Raw genomic sequence first — 18924 nt, 5'->3', positions numbered from 1 at the left:
GTATTTTGGTGGAGGGCATCGGGTGAGAATGGATATTGGTGACTATAGAGGCAGAAAATAAGGTTGAATATGTTTGGCGTTGTCACATTATAACATATTTTTAAATCAAATGCAGCTGTGGGCACAGGCTGACCTAGTAATGTTATGGCGAAGAGATGGGAGGAGGCTACACACCAAACCTGGTGGTTGCATGGGGTCGCTTGTGCATGTGATGATGACAACCCTGTCTGCCATGCCCCTGAACCAACTGACCATGACGCCACATTTGACCGACCCTCGCTTTTCACATTAACACTGAAGTACAGGGATGAGGGCGTTGAGGGTATGTGCTGGGGAGTGATAATAATGAACTTAAGCTGTACACAGCAAGGCGATCTTTTCAGCAATTGAGGAGGAATACAGAGAAAATTGCAAAACCCGGTGGATAGGGGTGGCCAAATAAATGACAAAGAGGACTTGAGCTTAGCCAAGCAGAGGTAGTGAGCCAGAAAGATAGATGTTGGTAGTCAATAATGCAGATGTTTACATTGACTTTATGGAGAGGGCGAAGGTATTGGAAATCAAAAGGTCCAGGTCTGACCTCAGGAGTGGCGGCTGAGATAAGAAGAAACAAGGTATCTTTGAGAGAAGATATCAAGAAATTGAGTGGTCGGGGAATGTGTGAATATTTAACACTGTGTCTTATGTATTCCCAATTTAATCTAAAACTTACAATATTTCATCTCCCATTTTTTAAATGAAATGAGTCCAGTGAAATCTCTTTTGGTGATTTCAGTCTGGATTCAAATCCTAATATTTTTCAAGGCAAACTCTTTAAGAGAAAACTGAAACAGGTGCCCGCAAATGACAGTTACAAATGGAGGGTGGGGGGCAGGGAACTCTGCCAAGGAATCATTAAGTTAATTATGTTCCTTAAGTTGAACCATTCCTCAGTAAATAAGAAACTCCTTTTTCAATAAGGCATCCATGAAGTCACATCTCCCTGGTCTTCTTGGATGTGCATAGAAGGGTTTATTTTAATAAGGTAGAGCTTGAATTTAAATGCGCTCTCCAATAAACTGTAAGCCCTGAGGGGGTGTGTATCTTTCACTAGGGTAAGGCACCGGCTCATTGTGCTCTCACATGCGACAAATAACAGATGATAAATATTATAATGAGGCCAACTAAGATACTGCATCCATTATCATGAGGAAATTGTTTCTTTTTATTTGAAGATGCACCGTGGGCATTAAAACTGTTGCTAATATGTTGTGATAATAGCTTCCAATTTGTTATGAATAAAGATGTGTAAGAGAGGATGAGGCCTGATCAAAGGCGAATTTTAACACCGGACCCTGAAGCCCCTAAGGGGTGCACCATAAAGCAAATAATCCAAGTGCTTGCGTTGACACAGAGCATTAGATTCAATTATTTTGTCTGAAGGAAACCAATCAGGGAAAGTGACTTGTTCCCGGAAAGTCATTCTAGAAAATAGGGAGCCAAGCTTCTGGCCTCTGTGTAGGCCATCCGTAGCATCTGTATTTCAGTCTATCACCTTATTACATTTGGGTGCATTAAATGGATGTACAACCTGTTGGGGATAAAGACCGCACGTTGGCTACTCCATTTAGAGCAACTAATGCATCCGTGAATGAGTATTTGGTTCTTAAGTAGCGTCTCTAGTGATTCACATTTACATGTCACATTGATTCTATGAATGAGGGATGGAAGGTTGGTTTTTAGAACTGCAGGCATTTTTTTTAATGGACTTTAAAAATACCAAGGAGTGCAGTTCTCAGCTTTACCAGTTTGCAGAGGTGGTATATTCAATAGAAAGGTTTGTGAAATGATTTTTGTTGTTAAACAGGAAAAACACTTTATGAATATAACCTGACCTTGTTTTACATTCTCATTGGAATGCCACAAATATACTGAGGGATTGTTGGGTTAAGGTATTACTACCCCGTTTGAAAAGTGACTGACTCTACTTGGAAATGAATTCCCTAGTGGTCGCATGATGATTTAAGAGTAGAGCCAAAAACAAAATTTCCAAAAAAGATTGGGAAAAGCATGTGTGTGCACTATGTGTGTGTGTATCCGAGTATGTCAGTGTGTGTGTGTGTGTGTGTGTGTGTGAATGCGTGTGTAATCTATAGTGTCCTTCTCTGCAGATGCATAGCTTATAAAATTTTTTCCCCACTTCGTAGGTACTTCCTGGAAAAAAAAAGTGGTTTGACTATTCAGTTGTGGATCTTGAGTTCAGTTCTCTTTAGGAGTTGGGAATTTCTGGACAACATAATGTTCTTATTCTCTCTGTTTCACTCTATCTACTCACTTCTTTCCAAACCAAACTTCCACTAAAAAAAAAAAAAATTGGTCTGCCAGACTTATTTTAGTGAAGCAAAGTTTCTAGATAGTTGTAACACTTTAATACACCTGTAAATAATGCATGAATATAATTAACAACATTTTTCTTTTAATTAATGAGTGAATTTAATTTAAATCCTTCAATAGTAACCCATTACACTTTTATGCTCAAAAAAGCATACCACATGCCATAGTATATAAAGGAATGAACAAAGTTTGATCCCCATCCTCAAAAATTCCAGAGTCTCATGTTTGTATATAATGGCTATAATGTAAGGCAAAAAGTGACAAGTAATACCAAAGAAATTCAAGCTAAGGAGAGAGAGCATGTTGATGAAAGGATGATATTCAGAGAAGACACAACATTCAGATTAGACCCTGATGGACTTGAAATTTATTATGACTTTTTTCTTATAATTTTTTTAATGTTTATTTATTTTTGAAGGAAAGAGAGACAGAGCGTGAGCGGGGAAGGGGCAGAGAGAGAGGGAGACACAGAATCCAAAATGGGCTCTAGGCTCTGAATGTCAGCACAGAGCCCCACACGGGGCTTGAACTCACGAACTGAGAGATCATGACCTGAGCCGAAGTCAGTTGCTTAACTGACTGAGACACCCAGGCACCCCTATTATGACTTTTTTCAAATGGAAATGTAGTTTGGAAAGGAAAGGCTCCCAGGAGAGAGAACTATGTGAGCGGATGATAGAAAATTGGAAAGGAGGTCGGGCCAGATCATGCAAAGCCCGAATTGCCTTACAGAGGAAATGGACTCTATTTTGCATATTTCTAGAGAAACGAAGTGAGGTGATCCTATTTCTTTTTTATAACTATTTCTTCAGGTTAATGATTAGTATTCAGGAAAACTGAGATAGAGAATCCAACTAAGAGTATCACTTAGTGGTCAATGCTGAAAGTTAATATGAACCTTGCAGATGATTTGGAAAATAGGAAATCCAAGGAGAAGAGGAAGGCTTCGTTGACCAGTTGAATGTACGCATATAAGAAGAAACTAGGTGTCAAATTGTTTGGAAGGTTTAGTTCTCTGTGACTGATAGACTGATGATCCTATAGAGGACTAAGTATCAATAGAGGGAACAGGGAAATGATGCTGAGCTCACATTGGCTTTGAGTGTCAAATATCCATTTGGAAATATCCAGCATTGTAGAGGGAGAGCAAATATATGTCTTAGGCTACAAGAGACAGTGGAATATTAGATTAGAAATCATATAAATAAAGAGCGTTCAAGTCTTTAAAAATGCTATTTCTTTTGTCGGAAAAAGGAGAAATAAGGAAAACAGGACCTTGACTTGTACTGAAGCATGAGGGGTAGTAAGTCAGTGAAGATACTAAGTAGGAGCAATGAAAATGATGAAAAGTAAAAAAGGATGATTGCAGGGAAGCCAAATAACAACAACAACAGGACATTCCAGAAAGAAGTTGTGCTCAAGAAGAGTGAAAACAGCTGTAAAGGGATAAAGAAGAATCTGAACACCCAAAAAGGAAAATCTCTGAGGTTACGGAATTAGAATATTATGTTGAAAAATTCTACTGAGGGAGATTGAGTCAAGAAACCAGAGAAAGGGCACAGTTTACGATGTGGAGAACTTCAACGTTGGAGAGAAAGACAAAGGAGTCTCCCGTTAGGGGGCAAAACTCTTCTCAGTGAAACAGACCTGCGGGTGCTCTGCTGAGGGCCTGGGCTGCGATTTACCAAAACCAGGGGGTCTTAAAACTTTGAAAGAGTCACGATGGCGTGTACACCATGGGTGAATGTAGTGCCACCCTCACTCTTAAAAAGGGTGACTTTAAGTTGAATTCAGATAATCTGAAAATATTATCTAGAAAGACATTGGGTGATTGTTGGCCTGATACAGAAGATGCAAGAACTCTGTATTTTTATGCATTGAGAGATCATTTCCACCACTGTTCTGTACAGGCATGTCTAGAGTTTCCTGATCTTTCCAAAGTACATTTTCCTCTGTCACCCCATAACTCCGTTGAAACTACAAACTTTTTCTGGGAACGGAGCAGAATATGTTGCAAGTGGCATTTCACTGTGCTCAAATACTCTGCGTCTGTAGTACTTTCCACAAAGGTTTTGAGATCTTCTTTTCAAGAAATTTAGAGCATCATTCCATTGAATTTTAAGATGCCATTTTCAAGAGAGGCGCATATTACAAATCTTTGTGAGGGGTGAATGCCTTACATTTGAGATAGAACTGACATTAAAGCTTTCTTATTACAGTCTTCTCTTTTGGCTTGGCAAATCTTATCGTCTCTCTTCTAGAAGGTAAATGAATGAGTGACTATGGACTTGGAAGTTTTACAGATTCAAGGAAAACTCATTTTTCTAGCTGTGAAATGCATTTCTAGTAACTTTGGGCTATATCAATCCCTTTATGCCAATATCATGGATAATATAGGCTCTACAAAATGGGGTATAAATTTTCCTATTTTTGCATACATTATCAGCAGCTTTCAATGATGATATCAGATTCTAATGTAGCGACGTAGGTAATGATCTAGTCTGGGAAATACCGTAGTTTCCCAGCTACTGATATGTAACTTCTCAGAAGAGAAAATATATTGAAATAGTACTGAAGAGCATAGCATCTGCTGCTTTTCCTGAGTTGTCTGGCTCTTTCCTGAATGGAGAACATTGTTTTGCACACTATCACCACTAAGAAAATGTGCTCTCCTTCCAGGGTCCATTTCCAAAGTGACTTAAAAATGTAATGGCTTAAATAATTTTCCACAAGTGAATTAATATTCTGCATTATTTTTTTGGGCTGTATGCAATAGTATATATCAAGGAACATTTGATTTTTTAGAATGGTTATTTCTAAAGTAACTTCCTTTGAATCAATTATCTTTAAGTCTTGCATAATATTAGGGGAAGGACGGAGCGATGAAACCAACATTTTTTGAGACTTACTGTGCCTCTACTATCTACTATATGCCAGGTTCTTTGCTAGCGGGTTTATTTGTAGAATATGAATATAGAAGATCTAATATAATTGAGACTTGATTGAGCAAAAGTAAAAAAAATAGAGAAATATCAAGAAGAGAAACACATAAGCACATAAAACACTTAAAAACATTTTTTAACGTTTATTTATTTTTGAGAGAGACAGACAGAGAGACAGAGTCCCAGTGGGGGAGGGGCAGAGAAAGAGGGTGACACAGAATCTGAAGCAGGTTCCAGGCTCTGAGCTGTCACCACAGAGCCTGACATGGGGCTTGAACCCACGAACCTCGAGAACATGACCTGAGCCGAAGTCGGACGCGTAACCAACTGAGCCTCCCAGGTGCCCTGCACATACAAAACTTTTTAAAATTCACGGTTGTAAATACACATCGTTCACCAAATTTTGCAACAGTCATTCGCTTGTGTACATTTTCCCCAATTCTGCTTCTATAAAAACTTCGTGCTTAATATGTGCTCATTAGTTTTCCCTTTTTAATGTGGCTTCAGTTTCTTAAAAGCAGTGACAGAATTTCAAGACATTTGGGAAAACAAGCACAATTCAGAGTCCTTTTAGATTTCGCAGATTTACCTTAATCTCATCTCATCCACGTAGACCTTTTTTTTTTTTTTTTTTTTAGTAAGTCTCCTTTTATTGAGAACCTTCGAAGCAGTCAACAGAGTTTTTCAACAGAGTTCCTAGGGAAATTCTCCCTAATTATTCACACTCATATTCTTTGGTTTATATAATATTTAAAACTATATAACTATGGCCCAAAGCACAGTAGACATAAGCAGGATTGACAGCAAACATAACTAATTCTCAGAAGCACACAGTTACAATTTAGTCTCCAGAACATACGTGTGTGGACATGCCAGAGAGCTTGGCCTATTGACTATGGGTATTTAGAATGCTATGGCTGTTAATCAATATGTTTTACAAAGTTAAAGAAGAATCCAATCTAACCCATGGATCTGTTAAATAAAGTAAAAATTATCTACAAACAATATGACAGGTAGCTATTAAGAGCCTCCATTTTTTTTTTAATTTTTTTTTAACGTTTATTTATTTTTGAGACAGAGAGAGACAGAGCCTGAACAGGGGAGGGGCAGATAGAGAGGGAGACACAGAATCTGAAACAGGCTCCAGACTCTGAGCTGTCAGCACAGAGTCCGACGCAGGGCTCGAACTCAAGGACCGTGAGATCATGACCTGGGCCGAAGTCGGACGCTTAACTGACCAAGCCACCCAGGCGCCTCGCCTCCATTTTGTTTTAACAGTGAAAATACTTTTTGGATAATCTTACCTGAGTCTCATAGTGTCATTTCAGCTTTTATCCTTCCAATAATGGTTGGGGAATCCTAAGCCAAAAAAATTAAAGAAGAGAAGGTTCCCAAAAGTATCAAACTGTACTTCATGAGTCATATCTTTCCCTCCCTTCCATTATCCCTACCTACTTTCTTCTTTTTGGAAATAGTTGATGGTCTGTCCCTCAAGGGGCTCACAGATCAATAGAGGAGGTCCACTCACAGATGACAATTGTAGAGTGCCATAAAGGAAGGGCTCTGATATGGAGAAGCACAGAACGCCTTGACAGCCCAGACGGGAGGTATTGAGTTCAACTTTGATAAAGCCTGGCTGATAATGGGAGCCTCCTTCAAAGAAACTACTATATCTGAATTAGATCTTAAAACATGATTTAGCCAAAGGAAGAAGTTCAGGAAGACAGAGCAGCGTGACTGCTGCCTGGGGTCATGATGTAACCTGTCTGTCTTCTCAAGACTCATTGCCACACTTGACATGTGGTTGGTCCTGAACTTTACCTTTGAGTCAACAATCTGGAACAAAGTGAAGGTGGGAACATGTTATATCAGGATAATCTTAAAATCAAGGAGGGACAATGTTGCCGTTGAGACTTAGCATAAGATCTGAATATTTGAAAGACCTTGAGTGTTATATGAAATCGCGCATTTTTAGTCCGAAGAAATGGAAAAGCCATCAGGGAGTTTTAATTTAGGGAGTGACATGAACAAATCTGCATTTACAAGGATAATCTGGCAGCAATGTGGAAAAAAAAAAGATCAGCTAAGAAGCCATTGCATTAATTGAGCCCAGAAATGATGAGCATCTAAACCAAAGCAGGACAGTGGAGACGGAGAAGAGGGGATTAAGTTGATCCTTGAATTCAAATTATTAACTCTTGTAACAAGGACAGGAATTAATAATGTTTGAGGACTCACAGATTTTTCCTTCCTCCTTTATCATAAATTAAGAAAATGGAGACTATACGGGAAATAGTGCAGACTGCCATTGAAAAACATTATCATCCTGGGTGCCTGGATGGCTCAGTAGGTTGAGCACCCGACTTCGGCTCAGGTCATGATCTCACAGTTTGTGAGTTCGAGCCCCGCATCAGGCTCTGTGCTCTCAGTTCCGAGCCTGAAGCCTGCTTTGGATTCTTTGTCTCCCCCTCTCTCTGCTCCTCCCTCACTCACGCTCTGTCTCTCTTTGTCTTTCAAAAAATGAATAAACGTTAAAAAAAAAGAAAAAAAAAGAAAAGAAAAACATTATCATCCATCCGGGTGGTTAAGAAACCCAGGAGTTACTCTTGAACTTTTCCAATCATATATTTCTGCATTCATTCATTTAATAAATGTTTATTGGGTGACCTCTTTGAGCCAGGCGTCATTCTAGCCTTTGGGAATACAAAACAAACAGGTTCGATCAAGTTCTGCCCAAATACCTCTATAATTTTTTGGTTTCTCTAGATCCTCACGGTCAACACACAAATTCTCTTCTCCCCACTTCTCTCCCTTTTCTGATTAAGTTTTACTCGTGCTCTGTATCAGCTGAAAAGCCACTTCCTCCATGGGACTTCCCAGCCCCTCGGTCATGGTCAGGCCCTCACGACTCGTTCTTCCATTCCACCTGCTCTGTACTTCCTCTAAGGGCACATCCAACCACATGGTGCTGAAATCATGCTGGTTCAATAGCCTGTGGTTCCCTGAGGATACTGACCCCTGGGCTTTGGTCATGGCCAGAAAGTAAGTCCTCGGATACTTTTTGAATAAATAGTGAGTAAATGAATTAAATACCTCAACGTAGAGTTGTTTCTTCCTCTGTAAAAATTATACCTTTGAGAAAGCCAAACCCATATTATACTTTAAACTGGCCTGAAGTTAGCCCTGTCTGCTGAGGAGGTTCAAGGCCATTAAATGTTAACATTCTGTATTTCTAGTTTCCACTTCTAGGTTGGAAAAAATGAGCCACATATGGTTAGCTAAACTCATTTGTAAAAAGTTGGCATGTTCTCAAACCGCATTCAAAGCTTATGTCAGTTTTGAAGACACAAATAAAATATATTTTCTAGAACCTCCCCGTCTTTGGTTGAATTTTTGGAAAAGATCTCCCACGATGTGAAGTTCTGTAAACTATGTTCTAAGTTGAATCTGAATATCATGATTTGATTTGAATTTTCCCTATACCCTCTTTTCTTCAAGCCATGACACTTTAAGAAGCAGAGAAATCTTATTTATGTACAGACATAGGAAATATTTTAATTTTAAATTCCATAGTGCCATAGATAATAACATATGTTAATCTTAAAAGCAGTTGTCATGTCTTAGTAAAAATAAGTCTCTGAAAGATGTTCTGTAGAATGTTCTATGCCTAGTCTTTAATAAGCATATAACTTTGATAAAGGTTAACAATCTCTATTCCCTGCTCACACTTCCTTTACTTTTATTATTTTAAATTATTAATTATTAATTTATTATTATATCTTGGATTTTATTGTTATGAATAAGCATCAAGTGAATCATAGCATGATCAACCTCAAACTATTGACAATAAGTACTTTGTGATTAAAAATGTTACATTTGTGGGGCACCTGGGTGGCTCAGTTGGTTGAGCATCCGACTTTGGCTCAGGTCATGATCTCAGGGTTCATGATTTCAAGTTCCATGTTGGGTTTTGTGCTGACCGCTCAGAGCCTGGAGCTTGCTTCAGATTCTGTGTCTGCCTCTCTGCCCTTCTGCCACTTGTGCTCTCTCTCTCTCTCTCAAATTAAAAAGATTTTTGAAAAAGTTACATTTTTTTCAAGCATAACTCCCTAGCCATGATTGCCCTGAACCCTAACTTTCATAAAAATTTTAAATATTATGAAGTTTGACATAATAACCGTAAATGTATTCAGTAGATTTGCCAAACTCTATATTGTACTCAACCAATAATTATGGCAGAAAAAAATGAATTATTTTTGCTCTTTTTTCTTTACTTTGGAGCAATTTTTTTTTTTCTGGATTTGGAGGTATGTCGTATGTCAATCACTGTCAAAGTCCACTTATGGAAATAAGCAAATTGTATTGATATTCCTTTATGGTGCTGTGGGCTGGAAACTGATCATTAAGATGTTTATTTTATAGTTGGGTACCGAGAGACAAAAAGTGATACGTAATTGCCTGGTAAATTAATGTTTGTCCAACTTCCATTTGTACTGGCCACATTGCTAGGTGACTTTGAAATTTTTAATCTTCTTTTAATTTCTTACAACAACCCTGGAAATTGCTTCCATCATTATGAAGATAAAGGTAATTGAGGCTCAGAAAACATGTGCCTCCTACCTAAAATGAGAAAATTAGTCACTGGTTGATTAGATATGTCATACTCTTTCTGAAGTATCAAATTTGGGGCAGTGCTGAAATATTCTAGCAAGGAGAAATAACAGATTAGATGCTTAAGAATATCAACTTTAAGTATAACATCTGGAGCTAATGGAAATTGCGTGTTATCTCTTTGGGGCAGTTTTTTTTTTTTTGTTTTCTTTTCTTTTCTGTTTTATTCTGTTTTGTTTTGCTTTTCCGTAACCATTCACCACAGCAGTTGACAAAACAAGTGTGTAAAGATTCCATTTTTAACACTTGGCCTTAAGATCCAAGAAGTGTCAATAAATAGCCAGACACAAGAAGTTAATGTCTGAAAAAAAAATCTAAGAGAGTTAAGATATTAGGGGCACAAAAGTAGAAATTAGGTATCACTGAGGACATGAAGTGCTGAGAATAAATGTTAGAGCTTAAGGCAAGAAATGCATAGCTTACAGCTTCGAATGAGCAACTGAGACTCAGAGAAGACATTAAGGGCGATGGTGAGTGAACAATTTGAAAGAAAATATGAACACAGTTTAATTTTACTGGAGCCAAGTTTCCGCATCAAAGTATACTGCGTGATTGAAAAAAAATATATATACATATGGGACAAACATACAAGATAGTTTATTACTCCCACTTGTAGTGTTAAGTAGGAAGAATATTTACAAGCAAGAAATAAGTACAATACATTCATTTCCTGCTCCCGATGGCATCGACTGCATTTTCTGACATAAGTTAGTCAATAGCATTTATTTAGTAACTGGTTCACTTTGGACTTTTTCCAAAGCATGTGTCAGCAAATCCAACTATTATTGCCTTTGACACAATGGAATTTAGTGGACCGTATAACTGAAGGGTTTTAGGGTTGACCTAGCCGCAGGCATAACCAGATCCAGGTCTTCTACAATGCCACGGACCTGGTCCAACTAATCTCCCTTCATGGTGGCAAGAGGGATGAGGGGCGTCTGAGCTTGCACACAGAGCCCAGGATTTCCTCTGGTTGGACCTACCTGAGGCATTTGTCAGTCCCTACAACAATCTTCATGGCCACAGGGATCTGGTGGTGGATTGGCTCAGTCTGAGTAAAGAGGACTGGTCCCCACCCAGGAATTTCCATCGTCAGGAGTAGGGAGAATGGTTCCCTGGAAAGCACAGATGACAAAACTCTACCAAGCTCCCGAACTAAGCCCTCGATCTGACTATCCTCACAGAGGACTTACTTCCTTGGTTCATTGTTCCTTCATAAAACACGTGTTTGAGCACTTACGATGTGCTAGTGACTACAGCAAGGAGCAAGAAGACAGGATACCTGCCCTCACGAAGCTCAGGGTGAGTGAATGCATACAGTCCCTTGTAGTCCTAAAGGCCCAAGGGGGTTGAGATGAGTTCCATCTGCCAAAAATGGAGGCAAATATAATTAATGATGCCTTTCAAAGTCTGACATTTGGTTGAGGCATATTACCTGTCAAAATAGAAAAAGGTGTAACACACTAACCTCTTGGTCTATTTTATGGCCAACTTTTCTTGCACATAGATTAGCTGGAAGTGATACTCAGAAGAGGCCAATGTTGAAGGGGAAAAGGATCACGTTCTGAGGCAGGAGTCCCTTTGGTAGGGCGAGCAGCACAGGGTTATTGGCATTTAGCCTTGTGTATCTGAAGAGAAGGCAAAAGGGAAACGACATCAAATGCAAACTTTTAAAGTCATAATATTAATGAATGAAGTCCAAATATTAATTTTCTTCTACAATGCCTGACATGAAGGATTTGAGTAATTAGCAGATGATGGCAGTCAACTTGCCCACTGGCAAATTTTATTATCTCCTTTGCAGCAGTGGCCTTCATTCTCCTTTCAGGTTTCCCCCCATTTCCTTCATGGCTGAATGTGCCCCTTTTCTGGTACCAGATAAACATAAAAAATTCCAGGTGGTTCAGAAGTTTGTGAAGGTAGAGAAATACCAGATGATGCATCTGTGTCAAAGATGAATTTTTGAGCTCAACTCCACATAATGGTTCCAGGAAAAAAAAAATCCAAGCAACAAACTCTTGGGTGATCCTTCAGTTTGCTTGAAAGAGGACATAGACGGATGGAAGGATGGAATGCGATACTGTTTTTCTCCATTGGTTCTCAAGGAAGGCTCTGCTATGAAATATTGGCATGTTGGCTTCAACATCACACAGAGAAGCAAATACCTCTGTCACTTTGAGAGCTGACATCTCACCTTGCTAGCTCACCCTTTTCTAGGGTTGTGTTTTCATCTCTGAAAGGTGACAGTTCTCAGAAGGAGACACAAAACATTAATGCTGATGGATTTTCAAGAAGACAGCAAGACAAGTAACAATCTCTGTTGAATAGCATTGTCAAAGCAGTTTTGAAGTTCTTGTTTTGTACCTTTGTTTGTCTGTCGCAACCAACAGGTGCTTTGAAAAACAGAAGCAACTATTGAAGGAAGTTAAGAGAACATGAGGACTATATTTGTCTAGATTATCCTGATACCTTGAGTTGAATGCAAGATTTTGCTTTGACTTTGCGTGCAGTTTCTTGAAGCTACATGGTGCCTTATAGTATTCTTTAAAAACAGTCTTACCAGGTGCATGATGATTCTACAAACAAAATTCAGGAGGACAGGATTTAAAAGTAAGACTTCTAAAGCCAAAATAATTAAGTGCATATTTTAAGTCAGACTCTGGCCTAAGAGCTTCATGTACAGTATCTCAGGTAAACTTGGTAACGATCCGTGAGGACAGGATTATTATTTAACAGATAGGAAAACGGGGTTAGGGATCAATAGCTACTATTGTTTGGTTTGTAAATGATGGCACTGGGGAGGGAGCCCACAACTCAGTGACTCCAGAGCACACATGTCCAGGCCTATGCATTAGCCAATAACTTGGTTGGGGGAAAAGTTTGTAAATATTTTATCAATTACTTCCGGGAAAATGACCTCCCTTGATTCAAGCAATACTTTTGCTTCGCTTTGTTTTCTATTGGAAAAAAAGTAACCTACAACTAGATCTTGCAGCATTGTCTTCATTGTGTAAGAAAAAGCATACTTGTTTAAATTCAGGATTATGAAACTTATTTTTATTTTTGTAACATGAGATGTGTCAGGCTTCATCTATCTTGAGTGTTACAGTCTTATTGCAAGAAGACTCTGCTTTCTTTAGCTCACATTACTTTCACTTCCAGCCAAGTATTCCTACAGTGGAGATGGTCCTACCTCCCCAACCACCATTTAAATGAAGCAAGAGATTGCCCTATTTTCACAAGCATTTATTATTTCTGGGGTCTCACATTCATTTTTAGGCTTTCCCTTCCCTCTTCTCTGGTTTCTGAATTTCATTGGTTGCATGAGTATTCCCACATAAGTCAGTTAATGCCCTCTCCAAAGCAGGCACCAAGCTAGATGGGGCTAGAAGTGTGAGAGATGTATTGAGAAAGATGCCTGGGATGATGGGAAGGGAGCAGGAATAGGCAGGGCTGGCCTCTGGGTCACAGTGCAGTATGACATCTGCTAAAGGAGGAGGAGTGGGAGGGGAAAAACCTCCCACCACAGTGTAGCTATGGGAAATTCTAGAGCCAGCCAATAGGGGAGCTCAGACCCCAAGACCACCCAGAGAGGACTCCCACATGGGGTAGAAACAGCCAGGCCCCAAATCACATCATGCTCAGCTCTTGGCCAGGAGCTTTCCAGGGACAGAGTGACCTTGACTAAAATACTGCCCCAGATTTGATGACCTTGTATAAAGCTGGTGGCCAACAGCTGCTGTCCTTGGAGAAGTTTTTCTAGAGGAAGATCTAAGCCACATTCACCCTTTGCCCTCAGCAAAAGTTCTCCTACAGGTTTGTAAAACAGCTGTTTCATGGCTTCCTTAGGACTTCTTAGGACTTCTTCCTTAGGACTCTTCCTTCTCCTGAGGGGAAACTTACAAAGGAACAGTTAGAGCAATAAACTATAGCCCTCTCCATTGCAGTTCATACGGGGGCTGCAAGTGATACTCATTTTCTGTTCCCTCCACCATTTATTCTGAATTCACCTCATTGTCACCCTCACCTAACACCTCTCCTGGGCTCAATGGCTTACTTGGTGAGCCTAGTCCATCCCATGAGACATCTGAACCCCTGGTAACCAAACCCTTCTTGGGCCAGGGTTGCTGCATGGGACTGCATTTCAAAATCATGATTGGGCAAGGGAATACCAAAAGGGGTTCCACACATTTTTTGTTCTGCCCCATAATGTGGCAGCAGACCTGCCACCTCCTGCCGATCCAGGTGTAAGACCTGTTCCACAATGGAGACGTGTCTTCTGGCCTACTGGCTACTACAAAGGGAGTTCAAATTACCCAGGAAGAGTTATGGCTTTTTGCTCAATGGAACCCTTCCTGTGTCTTCCAGAAAGAGTGTGCCTCCTTTGGAGAACAGAATCTCTAACCCTGTAGAGCCCAGAATCACAGGAACAGAAAATACAAATTCCCCATAATAACCACTGGGCCATTGGTTGTTGGATGACTTCATTTCTCATGGCAAGTTCTCTCTTTAAGGGAGATCTCAGTGGCCTATACTACAGCAGCTGTACCAGTATTTGGTCTCCTACCTTCAGACGATTATGTATCCCCACATATTGTTATGTAACTTGCAGTGTTTTCCTATTGAGGGAGAATCTATCCCCACCCCTTTGACATCAAGCTTGGTCATGAGACTGGTTTTAGCCAATGGAATGTGAATGAAAAATTTGATGTCATGTCTGAGCAGAAGCTTTAAGAGACACCACGTGGTTCAGTGAGGCCTTTTCTCTCTGCCACAAGAACATATCCCAGTAGGGGCTAGATCTTAGAATGGAGAAGATCCATAGAGAAGAGTTCTACACAGCTCATACACAACCAACCCAATTAATGCATGCAAGAAACTAACCTTTTTTGTTGTAAACCACTAAGAATCAGAGGTTATTAGTTACTGCAGGATAACCTAACAAGATATGACTAATAAATTGTACATTTTTTTTTTATCTGTGATACTGTGCTGGTCTCTGGCAAGTTTCCTTTGTCCCACTTTCTGATTTTTGTGTCTCCCTGGCTGTTTCTAACTAACAGATGTCTACTCATTAACGCCTCTAACTGTTGTTCTTCATGTTTCTGAGAGGTCTGGATTGGCTACATCAGAAGCATCTGGATATAGTCTTTAAAAACACACGACACATTGGCTGCACGTACAGAGGTTGTGACTCAAAAGATGTGATTCAGTAGTTGTCTTTATTTAGTATGGGTTCTAGAATCTGCATATTTTTAAACGTCCGCATGTTTCAATAAATTCAGGAATTAGTTGTATGCTATGGTCCAAACTTTTCAATTTGCTGTAAGCTAATCATCTTTATTGGTCTCTTGAACTTAGATATACCATAACCTTTATTTCTTACCCTTAACCTTGCGGTGGACAATGGCCTTTGTATCCAGATTATTTTAGTGCCATTCCTTTATCCTTCATTCGCAGCCTAGTCAAATTAAACCAGCAACTCAGACCTACTATTGTTTGAAGTATGCATTGAATTTCTCTTTGAAAGAAGTGTGTGTGTGTGTGTGTGTGTGTGTGTGTGTGTGTGTGTCCATACATGGACATAGATGAACAGAAGCATTCAGAGTTAAAGGAAATTGTTTTCTGCTGAAAAAAAAAATGTAATTTTGAAATGAAACAGTAGAGCTAATTATCTGTCTGGAAAAAGGCGCAGGCTCGATTTAGGTCAAAAGTAACAGAGAAATTGCTGATACAATTATTCCTAGTAACTCTCTCATAAATGCCTACTCGCATTAACACATGCATAAATCCCCTCACGTGACTATGTTACTTGGAATGAGATGACTGTCTAAATAAATCCTTAAAGCACTCTTTGTTCAGTGATATGACAACAGAAATAAGGAAAATGATTGAAGGCAAAGTTACATGAAATCAAACACCTGTGACAAAAATGAGGGCCACCGTCATCACAAATCAAAGATATACCTTCCTATTCCATCACACCCATCCCCCCACCTCCACCACTCTTAGTCTGTCTTAAATTCTTAATGATTTTTCATAAACCATGCCATTTGAGTAAGCTTCGTTTATTTATTTATTTATTTTTTGATTGATGTGCTTGAAGAAAGCACAGAAAGTAAAATGCTTAGAAACAATGCACAGGCTTAGGATGCTTACTACTGTGATGTGAAAAGCTCCACCCAGGCAAGCCTTTGCTTTCATTCATGTTTCTGGATATCTCTGCTCTGGTTAGTGCCCTGAGTTTCCAGGTATCTTTATTTTGTTTTGCAAAGATGGGATATGCAGTGTCTGAATGTCAACTCAAAATATTCAGAAAAAAAGTAATAAATGTAAAAAAATACTTTTGACTGAGGGACAAGTTGTCGATGGAATTAATGCCAGAATCAGAGTCTCATGTTCTTGTTGAATGCTTTCTGGCTCTATCCACTGTGGTCACCTAATTGTCCTAAGTCCTCAACTGAAGAGGGAAAGAAAAAAAAAACTTTCCTTATTGTTCCTGCTGGAATGTCAAATTTATGACAAACGTTATAATGCTATAAAAGATATGGCACAGAGAATTACGAAACCTTACCTTGAACTTCATTGTTATAAAGGCAAGCCAGCCAAAATTAAGATTAAAAAAAAGTTTAAATAAACATGTCTGGAAAGGTAGACTAAACAGTCTCCCAAAATTCATATAGTGAAAGATACATTTTTATCATTCATATCAAAGAAAACCAGTGGGATGTTTCTAACAATGTTTCTTCTATTGATGAATGAACATAAATGGGGAAAACTCTAGAAAAATCTCTTTTAAAAATTCTCATTGACATGTCCTTTTTCTTCAGAAAAGAGTCACCATTAACAACATAGAAAAAGGCCCCAGGGTCATTTCCTATATGATCCATTGAGTTTCAAAACTGAGATTTCTTCTATTTTAAAACATCTGTTCAAACTTTCCTACATGAAACTTAAGAACCTTACATTTAAGAATTTTACATATTCTGGGGTGCCTGAGTGGCTCAGTTGGTTAAGCCTCTGCCTCTTGATTTCGGCTCAGGTCATGATTTCAGCTCAGGTCATGAACTCATGGTTCGTGACATCAAGCCCTGGACCAGGCTCTGTGCTGACAGCAGGGAGTCTGCGTGGGATTCTCTCTCTCCCCTTCCTTCTGCCCCTCCCCTGCTCATGCTCTCTGTCTCAAAAATAAATAAATAAACATGGGGTGCCTGGGTGGCTCAGTCAGTGAAGCGTCCGACTTCGGCTCAGGTCATGATCTCGCAGTTCGTGGGTTTGAGCCCCGCATCGGGCTCTGTGCTGACAGCTCAGAGCCTGGAGCCTGCTTTGGATGCTGTGTCCCCCTCTTTCTCTGCCCCTCCCCCGCTCATGCTCTGTCTCTCTCTGTCTCTCAATAATAAATAAAGATTTAAAAAATTAAAAAAAATAAACACTTAAAAACTTTGTCTCTTAGTGAGGTATTTAGAAGTATCCCAATATCACATGATATTGTAACTGCATCTCTTTAATTATCATTACCCTATTTTATTCTGTGAGGCAAGCTTATCAGTAGAACTAAGTTTCTAGTACAACTGAAGGTTTCTGGAGAACGAACAGAGGTTGGCAATTCTTTTCTCCAACCCTGCCTCCCTCCCTCTTTTCCTTCCTTCCTTCCTTCACCTCCTGTTCCCTTCCCGTCTCCCTTTCTCCTTCCTCTCTCTCTCTCTCTCTCTCCATCCCATATTTGGTAATGGTACCCCTTTTGTTGCTGTTTGCTTTGTTTTCCCCACGATGCCAATCAGGTCAAAGTAGAGATGATTTTGGTGAAGCAGAGATCTCGGGTGCTGTCCATCTGACCTCAGTCATGTGTCAAAAGACAGTCTTGTGAGTCACTGTCAGGGACTTGTTGTTGGCTTTTTCATCCACCACCAAGATTTCCTTCAAGAAAAACAATTGCCCCTTAAATGCACTATGCGGCATTTTCTTTTCCTCTAGAATACTATTTTGAGACCATCAGGAGGCCGGGGTGCTAGGATGGCTCGCAATAAGTGTCAGGGTTTCTGGTTATAAACACGTTATACCTGCTTTCCCGTCACACTTCAGGCCAGAGTGTGACGTTTGTGCCAATGGACACGTGTCTTCCGCAGTCTAGCGTTTCAATGTGCTCTCGGCCGCTCGATAGACACGCGCGCGTCCGTGACCTTGCCCTCCCGGCTCCCTTCACCTTCACGGATTTGGCTCTGCTTTCTTTTACAGCATAGGTGGCGAAGTGGGGCGGGGCCACGAAGGCACTTACGCGGGCAAACATTTCCGCATGGGATTCATGACGATGCCCGCTCCTCAGGACAGACTTCCCCATCCCTGCTCCAGCGGCTTTTCCGTGAGGTCCCAGTCCCTGCACTCGGTCGGGGGCACCGAGGACGACAGCAGCTGTGGCTCCCGCAGGCAGCCGCCCCCCAAGCCCAAGCGGGACCCCAGCACCAAGCTGAGCACGTCGTCCGAGACGGTCAACAGCACGGCGCCCGGCAAGAGCGGCAAGGCCGCCGAGCGGCCCGAAGGTAACACCTGGGCCCACTCCCCTGGGGACAGGCCAGGACGCGTCCGGGCAGCATGCAGACGAGCATGTGCCTGCCCATTCCCCCCCCATCGCCCCCACCCCGGGTCTCCCAGTCCTGCTCCCGTGTCCCTGAAGTCCCAGAAAGGAGGCATGGAGACCAGGAGGCCACTTAGTAAGGTGTTGACAAGTGACACCCGGCAAGATGTATTTATGTTATCCGAAAGGGAAGGCGATGTGTGTGTGTGTGTGTGTGTTGTCGTCCCCTAAAGCCTCGCATCATTAGGAACTTGTTTTGCCTGGAAGATACCTAAAGTTTGTATGTTCTTGCTTTGATTAGTATTCCTCGTATAATTACAGAAGTATGATGTGATTATTAGGGGAACAATGTAAGGCAGAAAAATA

At 40.4% G+C, this 18924-nt stretch overlaps 1 protein-coding gene across 1 annotated transcript in view; it reads left to right on the top strand.

Annotated features, from left to right (window-relative positions):
• NYAP2 (neuronal tyrosine-phosphorylated phosphoinositide-3-kinase adaptor 2) overlaps positions 1-18924 on the top strand; it is a 250748-nt gene that overhangs the window by 82609 nt on the left and 149215 nt on the right. The window contains exon 2 of the mRNA XM_047082987.1: positions 18222-18523. Within this exon, the coding sequence (XP_046938943.1) occupies positions 18222-18523 (302 nt within the window). The remainder of the gene's footprint in view (positions 1-18221; positions 18524-18924) is intronic.

The sequence above is a fragment of the Lynx rufus genome, unplaced genomic scaffold, assembly GCF_022079265.1.
Source record: "Lynx rufus isolate CCGP_SWC_20201006 ecotype Redwood Valley unplaced genomic scaffold, mLynRuf1.p SCAF_2, whole genome shotgun sequence".
Lineage (NCBI taxonomy): Eukaryota > Metazoa > Chordata > Mammalia > Carnivora > Felidae > Lynx > Lynx rufus.
This window is presented reverse-complemented; position numbering and strand designations above follow the sequence as displayed.